We start from the raw sequence: 23,561 nt of genomic DNA, 5'->3' as shown, positions 1-23,561 counted from the left end.
AAGACGTACAGAATTTTTTTACTAAAATTAACATGCCAGTTCATCCCCCAAAATTTATTTCTAGTGATTTCTTGTATATTTTTTCATCACAATACAATTTTGAAGGTGTAATAATGAAAGAAAATTCAAATTGTACGTACATTCCACTAAAACTTCTGTTTCTAGTGTTTTTTCTTAGATTGTTAATTCTAAAGTTAATTGGCAAAGATAACTCTCCTGATTAAAGGGATAGTGTAGGAAACATTCTTTATGATCAAAAATGCAAAACTGAAAGGTTTCGTAACTAAAGTAATTTTTAACAGAGCACAGTAAAAACAAAAAACCAATCTGAAGGCTTTTAGTATTACAAAAGACCATATAACATTTTTGCTATAATCGATTTTTTAAATATTACAAAAAAACCCTCATGCACGGTACTTCATTCACAACTCAAAAATCTAAATAAGAGTATAAAACTAGTGTGTACAAAAAAGCAGAAAAAAGAGATGGTCCTTAATTATTTCTACATTACATTTTTTCATTTTACTTTATTTAATTATTTTGTTATCCTGAATTTTTTATCAATGAGTATAAAAGGCACATCAAACTTTTATGGTTTATTTTCTACGATAGATAAACCATTTACAATTCCTACTTCAAGGCCAGCTTATCAGCCAGATTGATCACCGGGGTGACTAACAGTTTTAAAAATCTGTAAAACAAAGTATTAAACAAAATACAATCAGTATGGGCGAAAAGTAAAAGCAAGTGCACCACTATTTATGACATTATCCTGGTTGATGACAACAAGGCTTAGAGCATACAGTGGCTCTAGCCAGCAATTTTCCAGCAAAGTTCTGATCATACAATCCACAGTACTGTTTCCACTCTTAATTTTTATAGTTAATCCACTTAATAACACACTCGTACTGTATCTCAGATGAGAATTGATGGTTATTAATTTTGTTTTGATTATTATCTGATGAGTATAGCGGTCAAACGTACTTATAGTTATATATAAGTATAAAATAGAAATTTTACACATAAATGTTCATATCTTTTGTTTATTTATAGCATACTACATAATTTCTACTAATAAAGTGATTTATATTACAATCTTATCAATGTGAAAGTTTCTCATTACAGTGGAACTTGCCAGAACAATATTTGTTTTGGTTGATATTTGATTTCTCTCAGGTTTCTGCTTTAAAACGTTTTACAGTATTATTCATTCAAAATAAACAGAATCAAATAAACATTTTTATAAAAAAAAAGGCCAGCAATAATAACCATCTGATGCATATCTACACTTACAATTATTGAAGATTTTTGAAAACATTAATTTATTGTTTGAAAAAAATGTATTATTAAAAAAGTAATAATTTAAAGTAATTTACATTGCCATGAAAAACAGAATTTATTTTTATCATTGATTATATCAATAAAAAAAAATAATCTGGTGGCTAAAATTTGCTAATTGGTTGAATTACAAAACAATTTCAAGTTTTAACTAAATTTTATACTAAATAACAGCTAGTATCTATGCTTGCTGAAGCAACACATTACCCACGATCAGATCAGACAAGACCAGTCGTTTATGAAAGACTAATTAAAAATAATAGTATAAAGAACAATTCCGGCTGAATCATAAAAAACAATTTATAATAAATTACAATATTTTTCAGAAAAAAATTAAAAACTTCAAAATATGCATTTATTGGCAAAAAAATAAATTACCTACCTTCTTAAAATATGGTTTACTAAACTCTTTCTCTAAAGCAGCAAACCACGTTAATCCTATGTTAACATCCAGAACTGGAAGTGTCTTAGAAATCAGCTTCAATTTTGCCGTTAGACGTTTCTTTTCAATTTCTTTCTTGTCATCTGATGAAATTTTACTCACATTCTTCTCCTCTGTCAACTTATCAGATCCATTTCGATCATTAGCTTCAGTTTTTTGACTCAAATTACTAATGGTTACATCTGTTTCTTCTACACCATTGTCATTTAATTCTGCAACATTTATTTCATCTTTATTAGAATCAGGATTTGTGTCGCTCACACTACATTTAAATTTTTTGCATGGAGAGTTTTGTAAATTCGTGAGTGGATTTCTTTTGGAAGCAACAGGGCTAGGTTTAAAAAATGCCAATATGTTTCGTTGAACGCTCATGACAAAATAACAAGAGTTATAACATTTACAGAATAATACTACCTTTAGATGTCACAGACAGAAACAAAACTGAAGCCAAAATTACCACATACAAATTTCTACAATAGGTACAGACAACCATCACCCGGTCTACAAGTTCACTAAACACTGGCTTCGGCGAATAAGCCCGCGAAACTACTGTAGTGCGTGTTTCCGGGCTTAGGAATAGTGTGCAGCCAACTTAACAGTATGTTATTTTTTTATTGTTACAAGTTTTGACAAGGTAGGTATTTTAAAAAAAGGAGATAAAGTGATATGTCAATATAATTGTAAAGAAAAGATAATTAAAAAAACACATAATAAATAATTATGCATATATATTTTACCTGATTCTATGAAATGTTGACAAGTTTCTTTTTATATCAATCTACCTGTAAACCATGTAATAGTTGTAAGTAGTATTTGCTTAATAAATATTATTTTATTTTATAGTAATATAATAAATAATAATTGTAATAATGTTATAATATAATGTTAAAACTAAATTAAATTGATAACTATTTTATATATTATTATGATAGTATGTTTATTGTATTAAATAAATAGAAACTGAAATTAAAAAAGATTGTGTGGAAAATTGTTAGTACTTAAACAGAGTTAACCAAAAGCAATTAGGAGTAACTATTACCAGCTGGTTTTAGTACATATGATTGAGCCATGTGTGTTTGGTGTCTTGATTAAATTTAGTTGGAAGTGATTTTGGTGTTGCGTATAACGTTTTAACGAAGTTTTAGAAACTTAATTATTGGAGCATAAATTTTGAAATGTTACGTTTGTTAATGAGAAGATATTTGGGTAATGTTGTGTTGCTGCTACATATATTTTTGTTTGGTTTCCGTAATTAATCTCATCGCTGTTGTGCTTGACACTGGTTTGCCCTGCTCCTTATAACCAATTAAAGTTTAGTATGAAGGTGGGATATTAGATTTACATAATTTTTATGTTAGGATGGGTACTAACAGAATTTTCTTAAGTGTTATTTTGTTCGACTATTTTTAGATCTAACGAAAAAAGGAAAAGTTAGCTTGTAATAGAGTGAATAACTCTTATAACATCTTAGCGATTAAAACTGAATATGGATCGTTAGTATATTAGTAGATATTTGTATATCTACTAATGTAGCGACTCCTGCTACATTCATATATATAAAACATACACGCGCGCTTTATAACAATACCATTTTGATATTTAATCATTTTTTATAAAAAAAACCAAAAAGTATCAGTTTTCCTCTTAAATATTTTTTATTCATATTTTTGTGTTATTTCAATTGAGATTTAATCCACATTTCCTATTTTTATATTAAAAGGTCTACTTTGAAATGAAAATATAAAGTAAGAACAGGTTGCACATAGTTTAATTAAACACCTTTGTAAACTAAAGAATTCTAAATTTAACTAATCTGTCTCATTATTATTGGATTTTCTGCAGAACTAGTATTTTTTCTGTTGAAAATTAATTTATTTGTAGACCTATTTACAAATTTCTGAAAAAACGTTTTTGAGAATAAGAGTTTAAAGTACATAATGATCTTGAACCATATTATTTTTTTCAAAATGTGTTGTTCCTCCTCAGCATGTAACATATCTCTGTAATAACATAATCTGTAATCTCAATTTTTAAAAGACGAGTAACAAATAGAAAAAGTAAGAAAAAGAATAGTTCACTAAGGGTCAGAATATTTTGGTTCACCTGAAGGTATTTGCTGATAAAATTTATTTTTGTCATAGTTTTAATCAGATTTAAGGTGTTGAGATTAAAGGCTATTTTATTTTTAGGATGTTTCATATTTTTTGTGCAATAATACATTTTACTTCCACAGCATTTTTGCATATACTGGAGGAAATGTTAAAAAACTAATTGAAAACTTAAGTTATAAAAACCCAGAGTCGCAGTTTTAGAACTAAATATTTTTATAAAAAATAGATCCTTTTTTTGTGGAGTGGGGGCGGGTGGGGTATGGTATTATTTTTCATTATCCTAAAGCAAGTTTTTATCAATGAATTTTTGTGAAATTTATTTTATTGATAATGATAATTTATAAACATTAATAAATAATTATTATAATTAATTAAATGAATTGTTAAAAATTTAATGTGTTTATTTGGGTTTTATTTTTACATTACGTTATTATAAGCGAGATTTTCAAAGTATGAAAGTGATATTTATTGTACTTACAGAAATAAAACTGTGACTTTTTGTACAAAGCAAAAGGCAACCATGCCTTCCAGAGTATAGTAGACTGAATGGTTTGCAACTCTGTATCTCTGCCTTTGGAACCAGAGAAAATAGCTATCGTCTAATAAATTTCGCACTGTGCCTTTTTCAACAAAGTTTTTTTTTTACTATTCCGCACAGCCTTTCAGCAGTCTGGGTATACACTTCAGGATCTCTGAAATTGTGAGAGTGTATACATAATTACAGTTCAAATTTCACATTCTGTTGGTGGCCTGCCACTGATTGAAATAATTAAAAAACCCAGTGTGATGAAATTGATTATTATTGGCAGTAACAAATCCAAACTTTGGTTGTAAACATAAACACTTGAATGCTTTGGGGCAGATCCTGCTGAAAAGTCATTGCTGTCGTGGTACTCAGCCAATGTTGTATTTTCTTTTAATGGACATAGATTCATCAATTTTGACAGTCATTTTCTGATCACCAATAACAGTTATTAACAATTTCTTATGTATTTTCACCTTCTGCTGTTAATTCCTGTGATCCTTTTATCTTTAATCAGGTAAATTATACTGTGGTTATTAATTTTTTTGTTTACTGCTATTATTTTGCATGTTAAAACAAAATGTTGTCTTAACTAGAAAGATTCTTCCTTTTCAAAAACTGACCACAAAATAAATCTTGTGTGGTTTGTCCTAATTGTATACACATTTAATCCAAAGAAAACCTCCACTAACAACTCCATTATCGCAATTGTTTGGCTTATTGTGCTTCAGTGGGGATTAAACCTTATTTACATAACTATAAAAATAAGCTGATTTAAAATTGATATCAGAATTGCAGCTATTTAAATTTGAATTCATTTATTTGAAAAAATTAAATATGAAATAACAAACATATAATTATTTAATGTGAATTATGTAATTTGCAGGACCAGCATGTATTCATACTTCCTGTGTTAGACAACATGGTATACGACACTCTTCATCAGCTGAAAATAATACACTTCCTAGCATTTCAGATGATATGGTATGTTGCATGATGTTGTTATTTGCATTACATGTTACATTTATTGCATTACATGTTACATTTAATTTGTTAATAATAATACATTTATTAGTTTATTTTCATCATGATTATTGAACAAGATCAGGATTAAATTTTGTGTAATTGTGAAGCTACAACGTGAGAGTTAAGTGCAGTTTAGAGCTTCCTAGTTAGCGAAGGGTTTCTACTATTCAGGATGCTAGTTTTGTAATAGGCTGCATGCATATGATCAAGTTAAATGTCATTCTAAAGAGTTTGTTAGTATTAGGAGCCTTTTAAAACAAGTGTTTGAAGAAAGCTTCATGGAAGATGTTATTACTGACTACTAATTCTAATATATTATTGAGTGATTAATCAATATCAACTGTCATATTTGAATTTTTTGAATTCAAAACACAAACATGTATAAATACCTACATCCTAAATACATTACACTCTTTTTTGGGCAGTCATGTAATTACTTACTAAAAATAAATAAAATAAGTATAACAGTTATAAAAGAAATTAACAAGGTAAGAGAGTGGGTGCTGAAACAGAAATAAAAATAAAAAATTCAAATATAGACTTTTGGGATGGTCAGTTCATCATCTCCTCTGTCCCCAATTCTTTTGCTGGATCACTCCGGAGATGAAACTGTAAATCATGGAGAACCGGTGCCTGTTCTCCAGCATCTTGCTGATTATGTTCTCCACTTGTATTGGACCCATCATCGCTTCGCACACCTGTTGTTCGTTATCCCATCTTGCGCCCTCAAAAATAATATTTTCTCGGGTGTCCACCTCGCCACAGTACGGGCACCCGTCATCTTTTATACAAGTATATTCTTGGATTGTTGATTAAGTTTTAGTGTTATTGTTATTTGAGTGTAATGTGTTAAGTGTTAGTAGCAATTTTTGTAATGTGCATCTTTTTTGATGATTAAACTTTTTTCTCAATGTTGTAGCCGTAAACTCAGCTTTCACATCCCGTTATGATCCTTTGTATGAATGTTTCATCAGCATGGGCTTGTTCAAGAAGCTGCCAACAAACGTCCATTCTGTTCTTTCTGATGTTCAGTCATCAAATGAGGAACAAACTTTGCTGAAACTGAATTCATGTTCAATTTTTCAGTCAAAATGTCATGGCATGATCCAAATGAGATGCTATCCTCTCCTGCAAGTTCTCTTTCAGTCAGCCTGCATGCACCAGATCATGCAGTGAGCTTGGGTTCAGATGCAGTGATCACGGTTTCTGAATGTGGGTCCATAAAATCAATGAATTCATTGATTTTACATAAAAAATCATCAGTTCAAGTCGAAGGTCATTTTCAATTGACTGTCGACTACTTTTAAATCATGAAAACCGTTTGTAACATTGCTTATGACCCAGAGCATCATTTCCGTAAGCTTGTTTAAAAAAATTAAACATTTCTGTGAAAGATTTCACAAAAATCACTACTAACACTTAAACACCTTGCATTCAAATAACAATAACATGAAAACTAAATGAGATATCAACAAGAACATGTGGTTACAGAGGAGGTTATGCAGAATACAATACTGCCAACTGCACTTCACTAAATATCTCTGTTGACACATAATTAAAAATGTTTGGTTATTTTCTGAACATACCTTGTATTCAATCTGGCGTGAACTAACATTTACGATTTCTTAAGGCCATGCATTTGAATTCAAGTAGTTGATTAACTGTATCATATTTTTTGCCTTTTGATGTTCAGCAATTTTATTTTTTATGTTAGATTTTTAATATTTATTGTCTTTATTTCACACTTAGCATACTGCATAGGCGTTTTTGTTGTAATTTTTAAAGTAAATCTTAATTTTTAGTCATATACTGTAGTAAATTTGTGTCTGGGCACTGATAAATGAGACACCTTGTGCACTCAGAAAAAAAAATTATGTGTGTTTCTATTTGCAAATTTCATCCTGGCTCTCCTATTAGTAAATTATTTATTTTATTAAAATTTATGGTCAGACCTCACTTCTTGTAAGTCTTGTTGTCAATTTCCTCATCAAATACTGAACATCGTATTGACTGATGCAATAAATACCTGGTCATCTACAAACAGAAGGCTGTGCAGGTAGGTAGTAGTCTCTTCCTGGATCATTTCCCATCATGGCACATTTTGCTTTCCATTCCTTAAAACTTCATCGGTATACACCTTAAAGTCTGAGACAAACATCTACCCTATCAAGGGCCAAAAGATATTTGTCCTTCATTTTATGAAGGACATATATATTAACATATTATACCTCAGAGGAGGATTCTTGGTAAGAATAATAAAAGCTTCCCATTCATTTAGAATTTCATCATCTACAAATAAACACTTATTAAAGATATCCGTACTAAGTTGTATAACTGATCCAGAGCTTTTCTTAAAGAGCTCAATTAGAAGGTCTTCAGGATCAACTGATTTTCCACTTGTAGTATTTGCAATCACACATATACTTCTTTCACCATAATTCTATCCACAACATCCTCAACCAGATCCCTGCCAACAACAAACTCTTTTCCTTGGAATTCCTCTCTTTCCTCCAGAAAAGGTTGTCTATAATACTCCTGCGACTCCTTTTAACCAATCATCCTAATTTAATTTTGTTGACATATTTTGCCTCAAACTTTTTATCACTCTCTAGGCTTCACCACTTTTATTATCTCTCAACCTCTGTAGTCTTCTGCTTCCAGGGATGGTTTTTAGCTCTTGATACTGCCTTTTAAACCTCTCTACTAGTTCTGGCATATTGATGTCCATCTTCGTGGTTCTGTTTCATCAAACATTTTCCATTTATTATTTTCTTTTCTTTCACTAACCTTTCCACTAAAAATTTGTGCTGCATCCTAAAAGTTGGCTCCACCAATGTTTAGATCTACGTGTGAAATCCACTTCACCAAGAGACTCCACTGCCTCATGTAATATAGTTTTTAGCCATTCATACATTTCAGCTGCACTACTCATCATACCATCCTTCATTTTGGAAGCCACCTGTAATTCAAATAGAGATTCAATAGACTATTGCTTCAATAATTCCACCATATATTTCTTTAGCTCTAGTTGTTAACCTTTGTCAAGTTCCTCCCTTTGTTTTGATGGTTTGCAAAAGGCATATAAGAGATAAAAAGTGTTGATTGTAGTGATTGCATGATGCCTCCTTCCCTAATGATCTTACATCCATTGTTTTCAGTCTTGAACTTTGTTTCTAAATTAGGTATTCAATTACAGATATCTGGTTTCCTGCTGCCATGTACATTAATAAATATCTTTGTGCCTATAAAAATTATTTATAATCTTTAAAGCTAGGCTTCTACACATTTCAGTTAATCTGGCTCCATTGTCATTCAAAATGCCCTCACCTTTCTATCGCTGCCAATCTCACAAAATTCCAATCTTCCTATCACTAAACCACCAACACTATGCCTAGTTCTTGCATTTAGATCCCCTAGCAGCAGCAGCAGTTACATTTCTAGTCTTCTCTACACATGCAGTGAGCTTCTTGTATCTGCATCAAAGTCATCTGTCGATGCATAAACTGCTATAATGCACACCTTACATTTCAAAATATCCATTTTTACTGTCATAATGCATTCATTTATCTCTTTCCATGACTAATACGCTTGCTGTGTATTTTATGCAGTGCAATGGTCACTCCAGCTTAAGCTCATCATTCTCTGTTTACACCACTATCTAGTATTATGTAGTCGCCCATTTTTCATTACCCTTTCACTTCTCATTTGTTTATGACAGTGCCACAATGTCAATTTTGTAAACAACCAGTGATTTAAAAACCTCTCCTTCCTTTGAATGCTACTCTTAGTATTCCAGATAGCAACATTGATAGTCTTTGCAATTTCATTTTCTTTTGACATTTCCATTTTGGTTACTATATTTTACAATTTGTTTCCGAGGCTCATCTTTTGGATTTTTTGCAATATTCAATTTAATAGAGGGTAAGGTGCTGCCCCATTGTTCTAATCCCCATCCTAGAGTACCAGGTGGTTTTTTTATATGAGTTTTCTTCTAGTCTTTAACTACTCAATGCCAAACTGCAAGGTATCCTAACCCCCGTAGGGGAAGACAATCAAAAAATTGCCTTGTGACGATTTGGTCGCCACACCCCCCTTCCATTTCTAGCACTGATGAGCTTTAATGGGAGTCGTCTTTTGCCTTCTAACTTTTTACATCTTACAGTAACAAGCCAGGCCTCGTTGGGATGTCACCGATCCAAATGCCTCAGTAGACATTTGCATCAGTGAGTTATTGACTCAGCCTTCGCTGTAGGCTTCTTCGGACAATCTTGACTGTCCTACTTCGTTGCCCTCTGAACCAGCTAACCGAGTTAGCACGATCACGAACTTCGTGCCTAGTTCTGCAATTATATAGTGGGTAAATCTCATAATATTCGAGGCAATTGAATAAATAACATACCACCAAAAATGTAGTTTGCAACAACGAAATGTACTCCTAGTTCCCTTAGTGAACTCAAACTTCAGTTCATACCACTTGACTTGGTTTCATTTATGGACCCCGGTCTGGTCTACCAGGGAGAGGCGGACAGACCTCCTAATCCCACTCAGCTCCATTGCAGAGTCCAGCATGACATTTACTTTCACTTACTACCATCGTCGAGATGGTGCTACACCTCACGGGTGCATGGGAATCCATGCCCTCAGCAGTGCAGTCACCATCCCGCCGACAGCGATGCTTGCTGATTCAAAAACTGCCCTCGTCAAAATGACGCTAAACCTCATGGCTGCATGGTTACCCATATTCTCAGTAGTGTAATTGTTGGTCCGCCGACAGGAAACATTATAACACATCACTATTACGTATTCACTAACCATTGCTCGATGCCAACACTCCTACCTCCAGTCAATCGACTATTCAGATGGTCCCTAGCCACCTAAAGTGCTATTCTACTTATACCATTTCAGTAGTTCTGCCCAGGGCGAGGAAATGGAGGAAGCTAGCCACGATAGTCCATTCTATGCAAGTCTTCCAGTTGACTCACAAATCAAGAAAGGAATTCACTCTCTTGAGTTCCCTAACAACTTTGGTATGTTCAGCCTCGAACCAGGGACAAACATAAAGGACATGGTCTGCAGTGTCATCGAACTTACAGTCCGGGCACAAGCCTGAATCAGTCAAACCAAACCTAACCAAAATATTGTTAAATGCACCAAGTCTTGAAAGGAATGAGTTGTGTACCGATTGAGGGAAACCCACCTAATTGCTCGCAGCTGTTTAACATTAGAAATATACCATCCATGTATCGACCAGTAGCAGAATTGTTTCACTTAACTTTCCAAGAGTCAAAACCTTGGTCTTATGCATATGCCCAGAAGTAAGAAGGGGCCTCCCTTCTTAGAAACATACCGCTTGCTATGTTGTGTAGTTAGAATGTCAATGGATTTTATGCAGGTGATTACACAGACTGCCTCTCTCTAGGCATTCTCTGTAGCTCCCGACAACAGCTAACAATAGAAGATGCTGGGCTTGCAGTAAAATGTCCCCATAGCATTGGAATTGTAAATGATAAGCCCAGATGGGCACAGCCAGTCTGGGCCATCGTTTGATCAGTGTTTGGGCTCAGATTTGGTCAGTTCTTTGCACGTTGCGCTCTCGTTATCCTTTTGAAAATTGTTAGAAAGAGCCTGGACACAACTAACGCTGGGTTGTACAGGATCCTTCATGTTGAGAAATTTTCTGTATTCCTGGTGATCCATAGGAAAGGACACTTTCTGCTCAGTACAAATTATTAATGTAGCCTTTTCCTCTTTATAAAGAGAGCATCCTGAACATTATGGCCTTGCCGACACTTTTGTAAAGAATATGCTTAGTACGATAATTCAATTCCCAATCAGGATGGATGACTACAGACACCAAAGATGGCATTCCTTGCGACAAACTGAAGGTGCTCCCTGAATTGAACCCTCTCATTAAGGATGATACCCAGATATTTCTGAACAGTGACATACTTAATCGAAGGCCGTTCATCACAACTTGCGGGTGACGGGTTGCAGCTAGATGACCTTTAAGAAACATCATAGTGGTTTTCTCCGCACTGAAAACTATCTTATGCTGAAGACTCCACAACCTTAATACCTTACATGCCTGTGTTACTCTGAGTTTTATCTCAGTATGCAAGTTTTCCTCGATCAGCAGCAACCTGTCGTCGGCATAAGCCACGATGCAGCAGTCCACTGGGCATCCACAACCGCATTAAAGTCGAACTCAATGACCCAGACGAGTGGACCTAAAACACTGCTCCATGGACAATCTTTTGACAGGGTCTTTCTTCTGAGTAGCTGTCACGAAGGATGACGGTTCTATTCCTGAAATAGCTCGCGAGAGTCTCAATCTCATTTTGTGTGCAACCACACTGCTGCAAGTGAAACAAGGCAGAGAGCCACCACAAGTTATTGAAGGCCCCAATTTCCCCAAAAAGACGCCGAGTACATATTGGCCCTCGCTGGTCGAAGCCAAATCTATTACCCTAAGAATTGCATCCTCTGACCCCTTTCCAGGGCGGAAACCATACTGGTTGTCCATTAGCGAATGGTTAGAAGTCAACCTAGTATTAATGTGGAGGTACAAGATCTTCTCAAAAATCTGACATACTACAGGCAAGAGCGTCAGTGGGCGGTAAGAAGAACTTACTTGGTGTGGGGTCCTTGTCACCAACTTTTAAGAGCAGTTTCAACTCATCACGTTTCCAACACGCTAGGAAATATCCAGCAAAAAGCATCCTATTAAAAATCCTAGTCAGGAGACAAGAATCACTGGCAGTGTGCGAACAAGAAGTTCTGCTGTGATACAATCATATCTGGGGGCTTTATTCTTAGCCAGGTTACAAATTACTTGGTGGACCTCGACCTCAGTAATCTCGGAGCAAAAACCTACAACTTCCTTCTAACACATACATTCATATATGTGTGTATATATATATATATATTTTTTTTTTTTTTTGTCTTCAGTCATTTTTTTCCTTTTACCTGTCCCTCCAATATTAAAGCGACTATTCCAGGATGCCTTAATATGTGGCCTGTAAGTATGTCTCTTCTTTTAGCTATATTTTTCCAAATGCTTCTTTCTTCATCTATTTGCCGCAACACCTCTTCATTTGTCACTTTATCCAACCATCTGATTTCTAACATTCTCCTATAGCAGCACTACATTTCAAAAGCTTCCAATCTTTTCTTCTCAGATACTCTGATCGTCCAAGTTTCATTTCTATATAAAGTGACACTGCAAACATATACTTTAAAAATCTTTTCCTGACATTTAAATTAATTTTTGATGTAGACAAATTATATTTCTGACTGAAGATTTGTTTCGCCTGTGCTATTCGGCATTTTATATCGCTCCTGCTTCGTCCATCTTAAGTAATTCTACTTCCCAAATAACAAAATTCTTCTACCTCCATAATCTTTTCTCTTCCTATTTTTACATTCAGTGGTTCATCTACATTATTTCTATTACATTTCATTATTTTCGTTTTATTCTTGTTTATTTTCATGCGGTAGTTCTTGCGTAGGACTTCATTTCATCCATGTCGTTCATTGTTCCTTCTAAATCTTTTTTACTCTCAGCTAGAATAACTATATTATCAGCAAATCATAGCATCTTTATCTTTTCACCTTGCACTGTTACTCCGGATCTAAATTGTTCTTTAACATCATTAACTGCTAGTTCTGTGTAAAGATTAAAAAGTAACGGGGATAGGGAACATCCTTGTCAGACACCCTTTTTTTATGACGGCTTCTTTCTTATGTTCTTCAATTATTACTGTTGCTGTTTGGTTCCTGTAAATGTTAGCAATCGTTCTTCTATTTCTGTATTTGAACCCTAAATTTTTTTAAAATGCTGAATAATTTATTCCAGTCTACATTAACAAATGTGTTTTCTAGGTCTATAAATGCCAAGTATGTTGGTTTGTTTTTCTTTAATCTTCCTTCTACTATTAATCTGAGGCCTAAAATTGCTTCCCTTGTCCCTATACTTTTCCTGAAACCTAATTGGTCTTCTCCTAATACTTTTCTTTCACTCTCCTCTCAATTCTTCTGTATAGAATTCTAATTAAGATTTTCGATGCATGACTAGTTAAACTAATTGTTCTGTATTCTTCACATTTATCTGCTCCTGCTTTCTTTGGTATCATAATTATAACACTTTTTGAAGTCTGACGGAACTTCCCCTTTTTCATAAATATTACACACCAGTTTATATAATCTATCAATTGCTTCCTCACCTGCTCTGCGCAGTAATTTCAGGTATTCCATCTATTCCAGGAGCCTTTCTGCCATTCAGATCTTTTAATGCTCTCTTAAATTCAGATCTCAGTATTGTTACTTCTATTTCTTCCTCTGTAACACCATTTTGTAATTCATTTCCTCCGTACAACTCTTCAATATATTCTACCCACCTATCGACTTTACCTTTCGTATTATATATCGGTGTACCATCTTTGTTTAACACATTATTGAATTTTAATTTATGTACCTCAAAATTTTCCTTAACTTTCCTGTATACTCCGTCTATTTTACCAATGTTCATTTCTCTTTCCACTTCTGAACACGTTTCTTTAATCCACTCTTGTTTCGCTAGTTTGCACTTTTTGTTTATAGTATCTCTTAATTGTCAATAGTTCCTTTTACACTTTCTTCATCACTAGCATTCTTATATTTTCTACATTCATCCATCAGCTGCAATATATCGTCTGAAACCCAAGGTATTCTACAGTTTTCTTTGTTCCGCCTAAGTTCGCTTCTGCTGATTTAAGAATTTCCTTTTTAACATTCTCCCATTCTTCTTGTACATTTTCTACCTTATCTTTTTTACTCAGACCTCTTGCGATGTCCTCCTCAAAAATCTTCTTTACACCACCTCTTCCTCAAGCTTCTCTAAATTTCATCGATTCATCTGACCCCTTTTCTTCAGGTTTTTAAACCCCAATCTATATTTCATTATCACTATCAATATGGTCGCTATCAATGTCTGCTTCAGGGTAAGTTTTTGCAGTCGAGTTGATTTCTAAATCTTTGCTTAACCATGATATAATCTATCTGATACCTTGCAGTATCGCCTGTCTTTTTCCAAGTTATATTCTTCTATTATGATTTTTAAACTGGGTGTTGGCAATTACTAAATTATACTTCGTGCAAAACTCTATAAGTCGGTTCCCTTTTTCATTCCTTTTGCCCACCCCGTATTCACCCACTATATTTCCTTCCTTGCTTTTTCCAATGCTTGTATATATTTATATTATTTTATTATATTAACCAAATTACAGAATAAATTAATTAGGATGTCACCTTATTCCACTGCGCAGGAGCGCTTTCGCGATGTACTTGCATCATCAGTTGCTGCATTACATATTCATCACAAATTACATTACAAACTTCATAAAATATAATAACTTATCATGCATTTATTTAATTTAAAATTTTCTTCTTCAATTGTTAAAGAATAGATTTAAAATATATATATATATATATATATTTATTGTATTTTTATAATCAAAAACCAACTTGAACAACCCAAGAACAGAATTACAAGTGTAAATGAAATGACACTTATGTGTTTTTTTATTGCAAAAGCACTTTTGCGGGATCCTGCATCATCAGTTACACATTTATATAAAATTTCATATCAAACATTAAAATTTCTAAATTAAAATTAAAAGATTAAAATTTACAATCATATATACAAAAAACATATGAAGTCAATTAAATAAAATAACTACATATATACATATATATATATATATATATATATATATATATATATATATGTATATGTATATACAGTATATGTATATGTATATATATATATATATATATATATATATATGTATATACAGTATATGTATATGTATATACATATACATATGTATATATATATATATATATATATATATATATACATATGTATATATATATATATATATATATATATATATATATATATATATATATATATATATATATATATATATATACATATGTATATACATACATCATATATAGATATGATGTCAAAATTAAATATATATATATATAGATGACAAAATTAAATTTAAAAATAAAATAAATAAATAAATATAGAATATTTATACTATGTGTAACCTGGCTATCCAGTGTTACATTACTGAGTGGATTTGAATTAAATTATTTTTGTATATTATGATTATATCTATTTTTATCTAAAAAACATGCTGCCATCTGTTGCTGCTTTTATAAGATTGTCATCTTCATATTTTGTATGAAAGTTGATCAATTTGAAAATTCTTTTGTATTTATGTATATAAAATCTCTCCAAAATGTTGATACAGTGTGTTTGTTATTAATAAGGTATAAATCAGCAAAATTAGATAAACTGAATTTACTATTTTTATAATTTTTGATGTGTTCTAAAAATCTAGTCTTAAAAGACTTATTAGTTTTACCTATATATGTATGTATAGGTATCTATATAAAATCATTACACTTAATTTTATAAATTCCGCATGAATTATGTATGTCAGTGTGTTTGTTGTTTTTTAAATATTTTATTACATCATTGTATGTTTGTCTTGTATGCTGGTTTAAATTTACTTTTGTCATAATTATTAGTTATATTTTCAATAATATTATCAGTATATAAATATTTTAAATATACGTTATCAGTTTTTTGTGTATTATTTATAGGTATAAGAGTTGTATATATTATTTTTGTATATACTATTAGTATTTTTTATATAATTTGAAATATTATAACCATTATGTTTTGCAATTTGTTTTATAATATCTATTTCTCTCTTTATTTTAATTTAGTTTTTATTATATTGGGTAATTAATTGCTCTATTAACCATGTGGATATGTGTACTAATTTCGTGTGACCATGAATGATTTGAATTTTTTTGTATTGTAGTTTTATTGGTTGTGGGTTTCCTATATACTGACATATTGATTATTTTTGTTAATTTTGATACCAACATCTAGAAAATTTATTTTTCTATTTATGTCAATTTCAAAAGTAAATGTCAAACTATTATTTAAATTAATTTTATTCAAAATTATTAAATGTTCATTGTATATGGGATTATAAACTAAAAACATCATCAACATACCTAGTCCATAAAAGGATATCATTTGTATTAATAATGCCATAAATAATGTAATTTTCAAAATCCTGTAAATAAATCTCGGACATGATAGCTGATAATAATGGAAAACCCTTTGGTAAAGTATTTTCTTTAATATAATATTTATCAATAAGTTTAAATTAATTTTGCTGGCAAATATTTCTAACAATAGTAATAATATTATCAAAAAAAAAATATTTTTTATGTATTATAAAAAAATAAGGTAAGTGTCATTTCATTTACTTTGTAATTCTGTACTTGGGTTGTTCAAGTTTGTTTTTGATTATAAAATTACATTATATTGGTACAGAGGTACAGAGAAAAATCATATATGTTTACATAAAAAATCCCCACCTCATTTTACTAATGATGGCTAGTCATAAGTTATAAAGTGTAATGCAAGCAAAACTTCTTGGTTGATTAGTTGAATCAAATTTATTAACAGACAGACAGAGTGCTATTTGCTGTAAGGATTTTAGCTAAATTCTAAAACAGTCTGTCTATAATAAAGTAAAACAAGCCTTGATTCAATTACATCTCCCACGCTTTGACAGTATGAGATCTACAGACAAAACCTGCATCAATAGTTTATTTATTGAGTGGACCCAATTCAGATTCAGTGCATTTTTATTCCACTTAAAAATCTTGTAAAAAAGCCCAATTAAAAAACAAAATGTAGTTGAAAAACACTAGTGACCAATGAGTGCTGTCAAATTCTGAAGTTGATTGTTTCTTAGTAAAAATCTTTCATTTATTTTTTTTTAAAGATTGTCTTTTCATTAATGAAAAAGAAATGTTGGAATAAAAATTGAAAATGTTGTATAATAAATTCATTGATTTAATAAACTGTAAAAAGTAATTTAATTTAGACATTCTGCAAATCTTATATACATTTTATTTTGTTATGACCTGTAATGTTTTATAATTTAAAGGTACAATTACTAGACTCCAAAGTATTATTTTATCTTAATTATCTTATCTTGTTTCATTGTTAGTGTTATTAAGCTTAGTCGACAATTTTACAGTGAGGTAGGTATAAAAATGAAGGGGTTTATTTATTTATTTTTATTCAATTTTGATGCTATGTTGTAACAAGGGAAAATCTAATTGTGTAATTTGTAAATATTATTATTAGAATTTTAATAATCTATTAATTTTTTTTCAGCCCATAGAAATGAAAAATCCATTTGAAAAAGAAAAACAACAATGCATTCTTTGTAAAATGCAAATAACTCCAGACTTTAAAAATGTAAAGTTGCTTTCACAGTTTGTGTCGCCATATACTGGACAGATTTACGGCAGACATATAACAGGGCTATGTCGTCATAAGCAACAGCAAGTTGAAAAAGAGATCCGGAAAGCTCAGAGTGCAGGCATGTTTTATTTGCTGTTTAGTTGGTTTTTGTGATTATTTATTAAAATTGTTTTCAAATTTTTGTGTATGGCCAAATTAAATGAATGATTAAAAGAGCAAAAGAGCTGGTAATAAATGACAAATTCAGATTTAATAATTATTCACTAGTTAATTAAGTTTAAATAATTAAAACTGTGATCTAAAATTACTGCATCAATTCATAACATTTTTACTTCCTTGTACAAAGTAAGGAAGTACTGTAATTGTGAAAAATTTCAGACTTCAATGGAAATATCAGTTTTGACCATCCCTGAACCCATTTTTGACTAGTTTTGGTATAACGTCTGTATGTACGTATGTTTGTATGTCGCATAACTAAAAAACTATTAGCTGTATGTTGAAAAAGCCCAAAATTAAAAAAAATTTGGATTTAGGACTTGCCTCACTGAGCGCTTTTCAATGGTATCATAAATTTTTATTGGTTCCAGAGTTATAGCCAAATAAAATTTTAATTAATGAAAATTTGGGTCTTAAAAGGGGAAGGCACATCAGTTCGAATCAGACTTCATATACATATATATTTTTTGAAAGACAAATTGATGTTAAAAAGCTGTGTATTTTTACACAGACTTTTACTACTTCTCAATAAATCCCCACCAATATTAATATACTTGTCCCAACGATGAACTAGTTTTTGTATACCTGATGCAAAGAATTCTTTGTTTTGTTATTTGAGCACTTTCCCACAAATTCTTTGACCTCCTTGTTGTTGCTGAACTTTTTTCCACGTAATGCCTTCTGGAGTGGACCAAACAAATGAAGATCCAAGAGAGCCAAATGTGGGCTGTAGGGAGGATGTGGTAGTATCTTCTAACCCATTTTTCCAATGGTTTCTTGGGTCATCTGGGCGGTATGAGGGCGAGCATTGCCATGTAGCAATATCATTGAGATCTGCAACATTTTTCTCTCATTGCTGGCTTTACTTTTTTCATCAGCATGTCTGAGTAGTAGACACTGTTCATTATATGCTGATTTTGCAAATAATCACAAAAGAAAACACCTTTGGCATCCCAAAAGACGGTCAACATGACATTTCACACTGATGCTTGCGTTCTAAATTTCTTTCGGACAGGTGAGTTGGTGTGCTTCCATTCCATGCTTTGTCTTTTTGACTCTGGTTCAAAATGGTCACCTTTCTTTCAAGTCTGTACACACTTTGAGTCTTGCTTCCATGTGTTGTAGCCTTAACTCTTTAGGGACCCACCTTGCACTTGTTTTGTTTTACTTGAGTTTGTTGCTGATAACGTTATGAACTGTGCCAACACTTACTGCAATTGTTTTTGCTATATGTTCAACTGCAATATGTTGGTCTTCATAATTAATGTTGTCAATGCGGGCTTCAAGCAAAAGAGTTGACAATTCAGCTGGCTGGCCAGGACGTTGCCTGTCAGTCACTGAGTTTCGATTGTTTTTGAACTGTTCTACCCACTTATAAAAATTTCTGCGGTTCATACAACTTTCACCATACTGTAAAATCATTTGAGAAAAGATTTTAGCTGATTTTTCACCTTCAGAAAACAAAAAACGAATAACTGAATGTTGTTCAACTAATGTGGAAACTTCAAGCGGACATGCTATCGTTAAATGCAATATTGAGGTTATAAACAAAACAATTTTTATCAGTTAACTGTTCTCAGATCATCCCAATGATGCCAACCTAAAGTCATGAAAGTAAAAAAATCTACAAACTGTATCATTTCTGCATCAGTTTGTTTCTTAAATCAATGTATTTAAATTAAAAATAAAAGAGTTAAAAAATATATATTTATATGAAGTCTGATTCGAACCAATGTGTTCATGGTTACGAATCTGACATGTTCTCACTTACACCATATAACCACCTGAGTTACACGAAACAAAATTAATATATAAACTAATGCTGATACGGATACCACAAAAATATGTGATATAATGTAGTGTCCACCACAATGCAATTGTGTAACGTCCACTTTTATAAGAATTGGAGGATTGTATCTCACTTGCAGATGAAATAAGTGTATAAGTATAGCAAAAAATGTGTATGTAATTTAATAGGCGTACAAGGAAGTTATGTGGTGTCCACATCAGATTTTAAGAGTTTATGTTAATGTTGCAGGTTTGATCTCTTTCTGGGTCTAATTAACATTATGTTTTTTTAGGTGGTTCAAAAAAAGACTAGTATTATTACTGTTTTTTTTATATGCAACAGATTATTTAAATGTTATAAAATGGGTGGGTGTTTTTAAGAAGGTTGCTAAAATAATTATTTTAATGGTGTAAGGGTGCATAGACATAAAGGAAAAATTAATTTAATATTTAAACAAACAGTAACAATGACAGAAAAGATGTATAATATAATAAATATTAATAATTACCCTGTAATCAAGTAAACTAATTTTTTGCAGTCCTAAAATTTGACAATTATTCAGGTAACAGGAATTTGATTTTTGTTGAAGTGTTGATAGCTTTAGCTTTTTGGTACACATATCATTTACCTTTGTATTTACTGGTTAATCTGGTATATTTTTGAAAAAAAAACTAGTCATTTTTTTTAACTTATACAGCTCTGACAGAAGAAATAACTCCCCAATTTTCAATGAAAATAAAATAAACATTACAACAAAATTATTAAAAAAAAATATATATTCTGAAAAAAAATTTTTTGCCATTTATTTTTACAAACCTTTTATTAATTTTTTAAAATTATGTCGTTTATATGTCAACCTCCACTAGTCTTTAACTCCCTCTCTCTGAAATCTTTAACTGTAACTTTTCCCTGAAATTCAGCATTAGTTTTCTTGTCATTTCCAATAGTATTGCAGTATTTAGTTTATGTTCTTTCCATTCTTTAGTTATGTTCCTGCAAATACACTGTTCATGGTAACTGGAAAGCCTGTTATCCTGAGAAGAAATATAGGAATTAAGATCTATAATGCACCGATTGTATCTGGCTTGTGTTTTATTTAAATAAGAAAACATACTTTTATAAATTTCTTGTGCATTTGTTGTATCGCATAGCACAACTGTTCATTCACCTTCTTCTTCCATCCAATCTGATATTTTTAAACATTCTGTTGTATATCACAATTTTCATTAATTAATATTTTAATTTTCATTAATTATTTTTTTCTACTTTCAGTCAACTGATAATAAATATTAAATAATATTTAATAAAATAATATGTATTAAAATGACCTAATACTTCACTGCAATTCAGTATTTGCATGCACTATTATAAAGGTATAATGTTAAATAATAAAATAAAATACAGTACACTAAATTACACTATTACATACCTGTAAAAGTAATATCCAGAAGTTTATTCAAAATATATATTTACATATAACAAATTTTCACAATCACTAATACTGTATATAAATAGACTGTGCTTACAGTAGTGTGTGTACAATGTAATGCATTAACAAACACTTATTAAAACTACAATTGCTAATGAGAAAACATTTGTAATGTTAAAAAAAAAAATTAATAAATTGAGCATTTTACTAAGATATATATATTTTTTAAATAAGATGCAGTTAATTGTTTAACAGTGACTGAAAACAGTTTCTTTTAATTGAACTTCGTAGTTTGCATAGAGTAATAATATCACACAATGAATTATCATCCTATTATATCGACAATGAACTATAATATAAAATTATCATATTTAAAATAAACTCAAATTGAAATAGGAGTAAAACCTTTCGCAGAATGGTGAAAAAAATTAAAATTTTTAGCTTCTTTATAAGTTTTTAAAACTTATTTTTTTCTTAGAGGCATCACGGTTAAGCCAAAATGGAGTTAAACCAATCACAGATAATCAGGAGTTGACTGTAATTAATTAATTTCTTAAATTAATCATATTATGGATAGTGAGAAAGTTATTTAAATTAATTCATATAACTTGATTTTTAACGTGAAAAGTTACCTGTCATTGAGATTGTAATATATGCAATAATCAAAAGTTAAGTGTCAAATATGTAATTTTTAAGTGTGTTATTTTTTATAATTATTTTTATTTTTGTGATCATAGTACAAAATTGGATATACAGTATAAGGTATTTGTATGCGCTTATGAGTAAATATAACGAAAAATGTAGGCTATATTTGCTGTATCGTAACATTAAGATTATTAAAATTCATTAGAGAATGTTGACTGTTGACTATTAAACACATTATATTTGTTAAAAAATTACATTTTGTGGTTAGAAATATTAAAATCTGAAAAAATCCTGACTGTAAAGTTTGATCCTATTGCTTACTTTTTCTAATATATTTGTAGCGTACTATATAGCTATACAGTTAAACTATGTAGTAAGGAAAGTAAAAGGTGAGTATAGGCACTATACTTTTATGATAAAACATTTTTCTTTTTTTTTTGGCAGGTTGTCATACAAGATAGATTACATTAAAGATAGAAATTAAGATTAATTATTATAATGGAACTTTTCATCTAAAGGCCTTCTGCAGCTAATTATCAGTACCTTCTGCAGAGTATTTGCCAGCTTGTAATCAGCTTTATAATTTATTTGTATAATTTTTACTAGTTGTAGAAGAATTATTGGTTGCATAGCATATTGGTTAAACAGAATTGAGCAATAATTATTTTATAACAAGTTCTGCAAACTTTAGTAACAGTGATATGTGTAAGTGTGTCTTTTAACTAGTTCTTGATGTTTTTGTCTTAAATCCGTATATAAAATCTGGTTTGTCTTGCCCATGATGTCAGTGCAGTTCAAAACTATATGTTATTAACTGTATCAATATATTTTATTTTTATGTAGATAAATATGAATTTATCTCTTTTTCTTTTACAGGTTTTATGGCAATTGCATTAAAAGAACTGGTTTTCATGAGAGATCCAAAACTTTTTGATCCAGATCGTCCATTTCGTCCTCACAAATACTAGTTGGCTAGTTTGTTCTTAGTCTGTGGATATGCAAAAAAACACTATACTTTGTTGTTTCTTTTATTTAATGTTGAAGATAGACTGAAATTATACTGAATAGATTAATGAACTCTCTGCTGAACTAAGTTGCATTATAAATATTGTTATAATATTTTAATAAAATTTATTGCTCTTTTAAGTTAAGATTTTTTTAACTGCCTTTTTGCATACTTATCTTTTATTTTCAGTGCAAAAAGTAAATTTGCAATAAAAAAAAATTATGTGTAGTAATATTTTTTATTTATTTTGAAACGATATCATATGTACGGCCTCCACAACTTTACTGGACATAGCCAGGTCTATCAACAAACTAAATAAAAAAAAAAAAAAATCCATCTAGTAACTAAAACAAACTACATCATTAAATCAAAATATCATCAGTTCCTTATCTGTAGTGATTTGTATAGTGCTGTTCAAGCTTTAGAGGATTTGTATTCCAGACTAACTATTGTCACTGAAGTACATAATACAATTGCTGAATTAAATTGTCACAACACAGGTTAATTTCTGCTGGATCTCTAGCCATGTGGGAATCCAAAGTATTGAACATGCGAATTCTGCTGCTAAAGATGCATGTAGCCAACCATCTTTCACCAGTTGTTACAACTAATGATTTTTAAACATATACTTTGAAGAAGGTGGCAAGGTGACTGGACCGCTACAACAGATAATAAACTCAGACA

General features: G+C 31.0%; 2 protein-coding genes across 3 annotated transcripts in view; one reads left to right on the top strand and one right to left on the bottom strand.

The window, feature by feature from the left end:
• LOC142330989 (uracil-DNA glycosylase-like) overlaps positions 1–2,297 on the bottom strand; it is a 33,251-nt gene extending 30,954 nt beyond the window's left edge. Inside the window, exons 1-2 of one of the 2 annotated variants that reach the window (XM_075376519.1) lie at positions 2,195–2,297; positions 1,721–1,992 (exon numbers count right to left, since the gene is read on the bottom strand). In XM_075376519.1, the coding sequence (XP_075232634.1) occupies positions 1,721–1,992; positions 2,195–2,273 (351 nt within the window). In that variant the 5' untranslated portion in view covers positions 2,274–2,297. Of the gene's footprint in view, positions 1–1,720 lie in introns of both variants that reach the window. The other variant, XM_075376510.1, reaches the window with a different exon arrangement.
• Positions 2,298–2,821: 524 nt separating this feature from the next.
• On the top strand, positions 2,822–23,017 carry mRpS18C (mitochondrial ribosomal protein S18C). The gene is made up of 4 exons (XM_075376495.1): positions 2,822–2,986; positions 5,301–5,398; positions 17,703–17,910; positions 22,748–23,017. Exons 1-4 carry the CDS (start codon positions 2,956–2,958, stop codon positions 22,837–22,839), a joined length of 429 nt encoding a protein of 142 aa, XP_075232610.1. The 5' UTR covers positions 2,822–2,955; the 3' UTR covers positions 22,840–23,017.
• Positions 23,018–23,561: the final 544 nt, after the last annotated feature.

The sequence above is a fragment of the Lycorma delicatula genome, chromosome 1 (assembly GCF_047948215.1).
Source record: "Lycorma delicatula isolate Av1 chromosome 1, ASM4794821v1, whole genome shotgun sequence".
NCBI classification, from domain to species: Eukaryota; Metazoa; Arthropoda; class Insecta; order Hemiptera; family Fulgoridae; genus Lycorma; species Lycorma delicatula.
The sequence above is the reverse complement of the archived record's forward strand: the minus strand, read 5'-3'. Positions and strand labels throughout refer to the sequence as shown.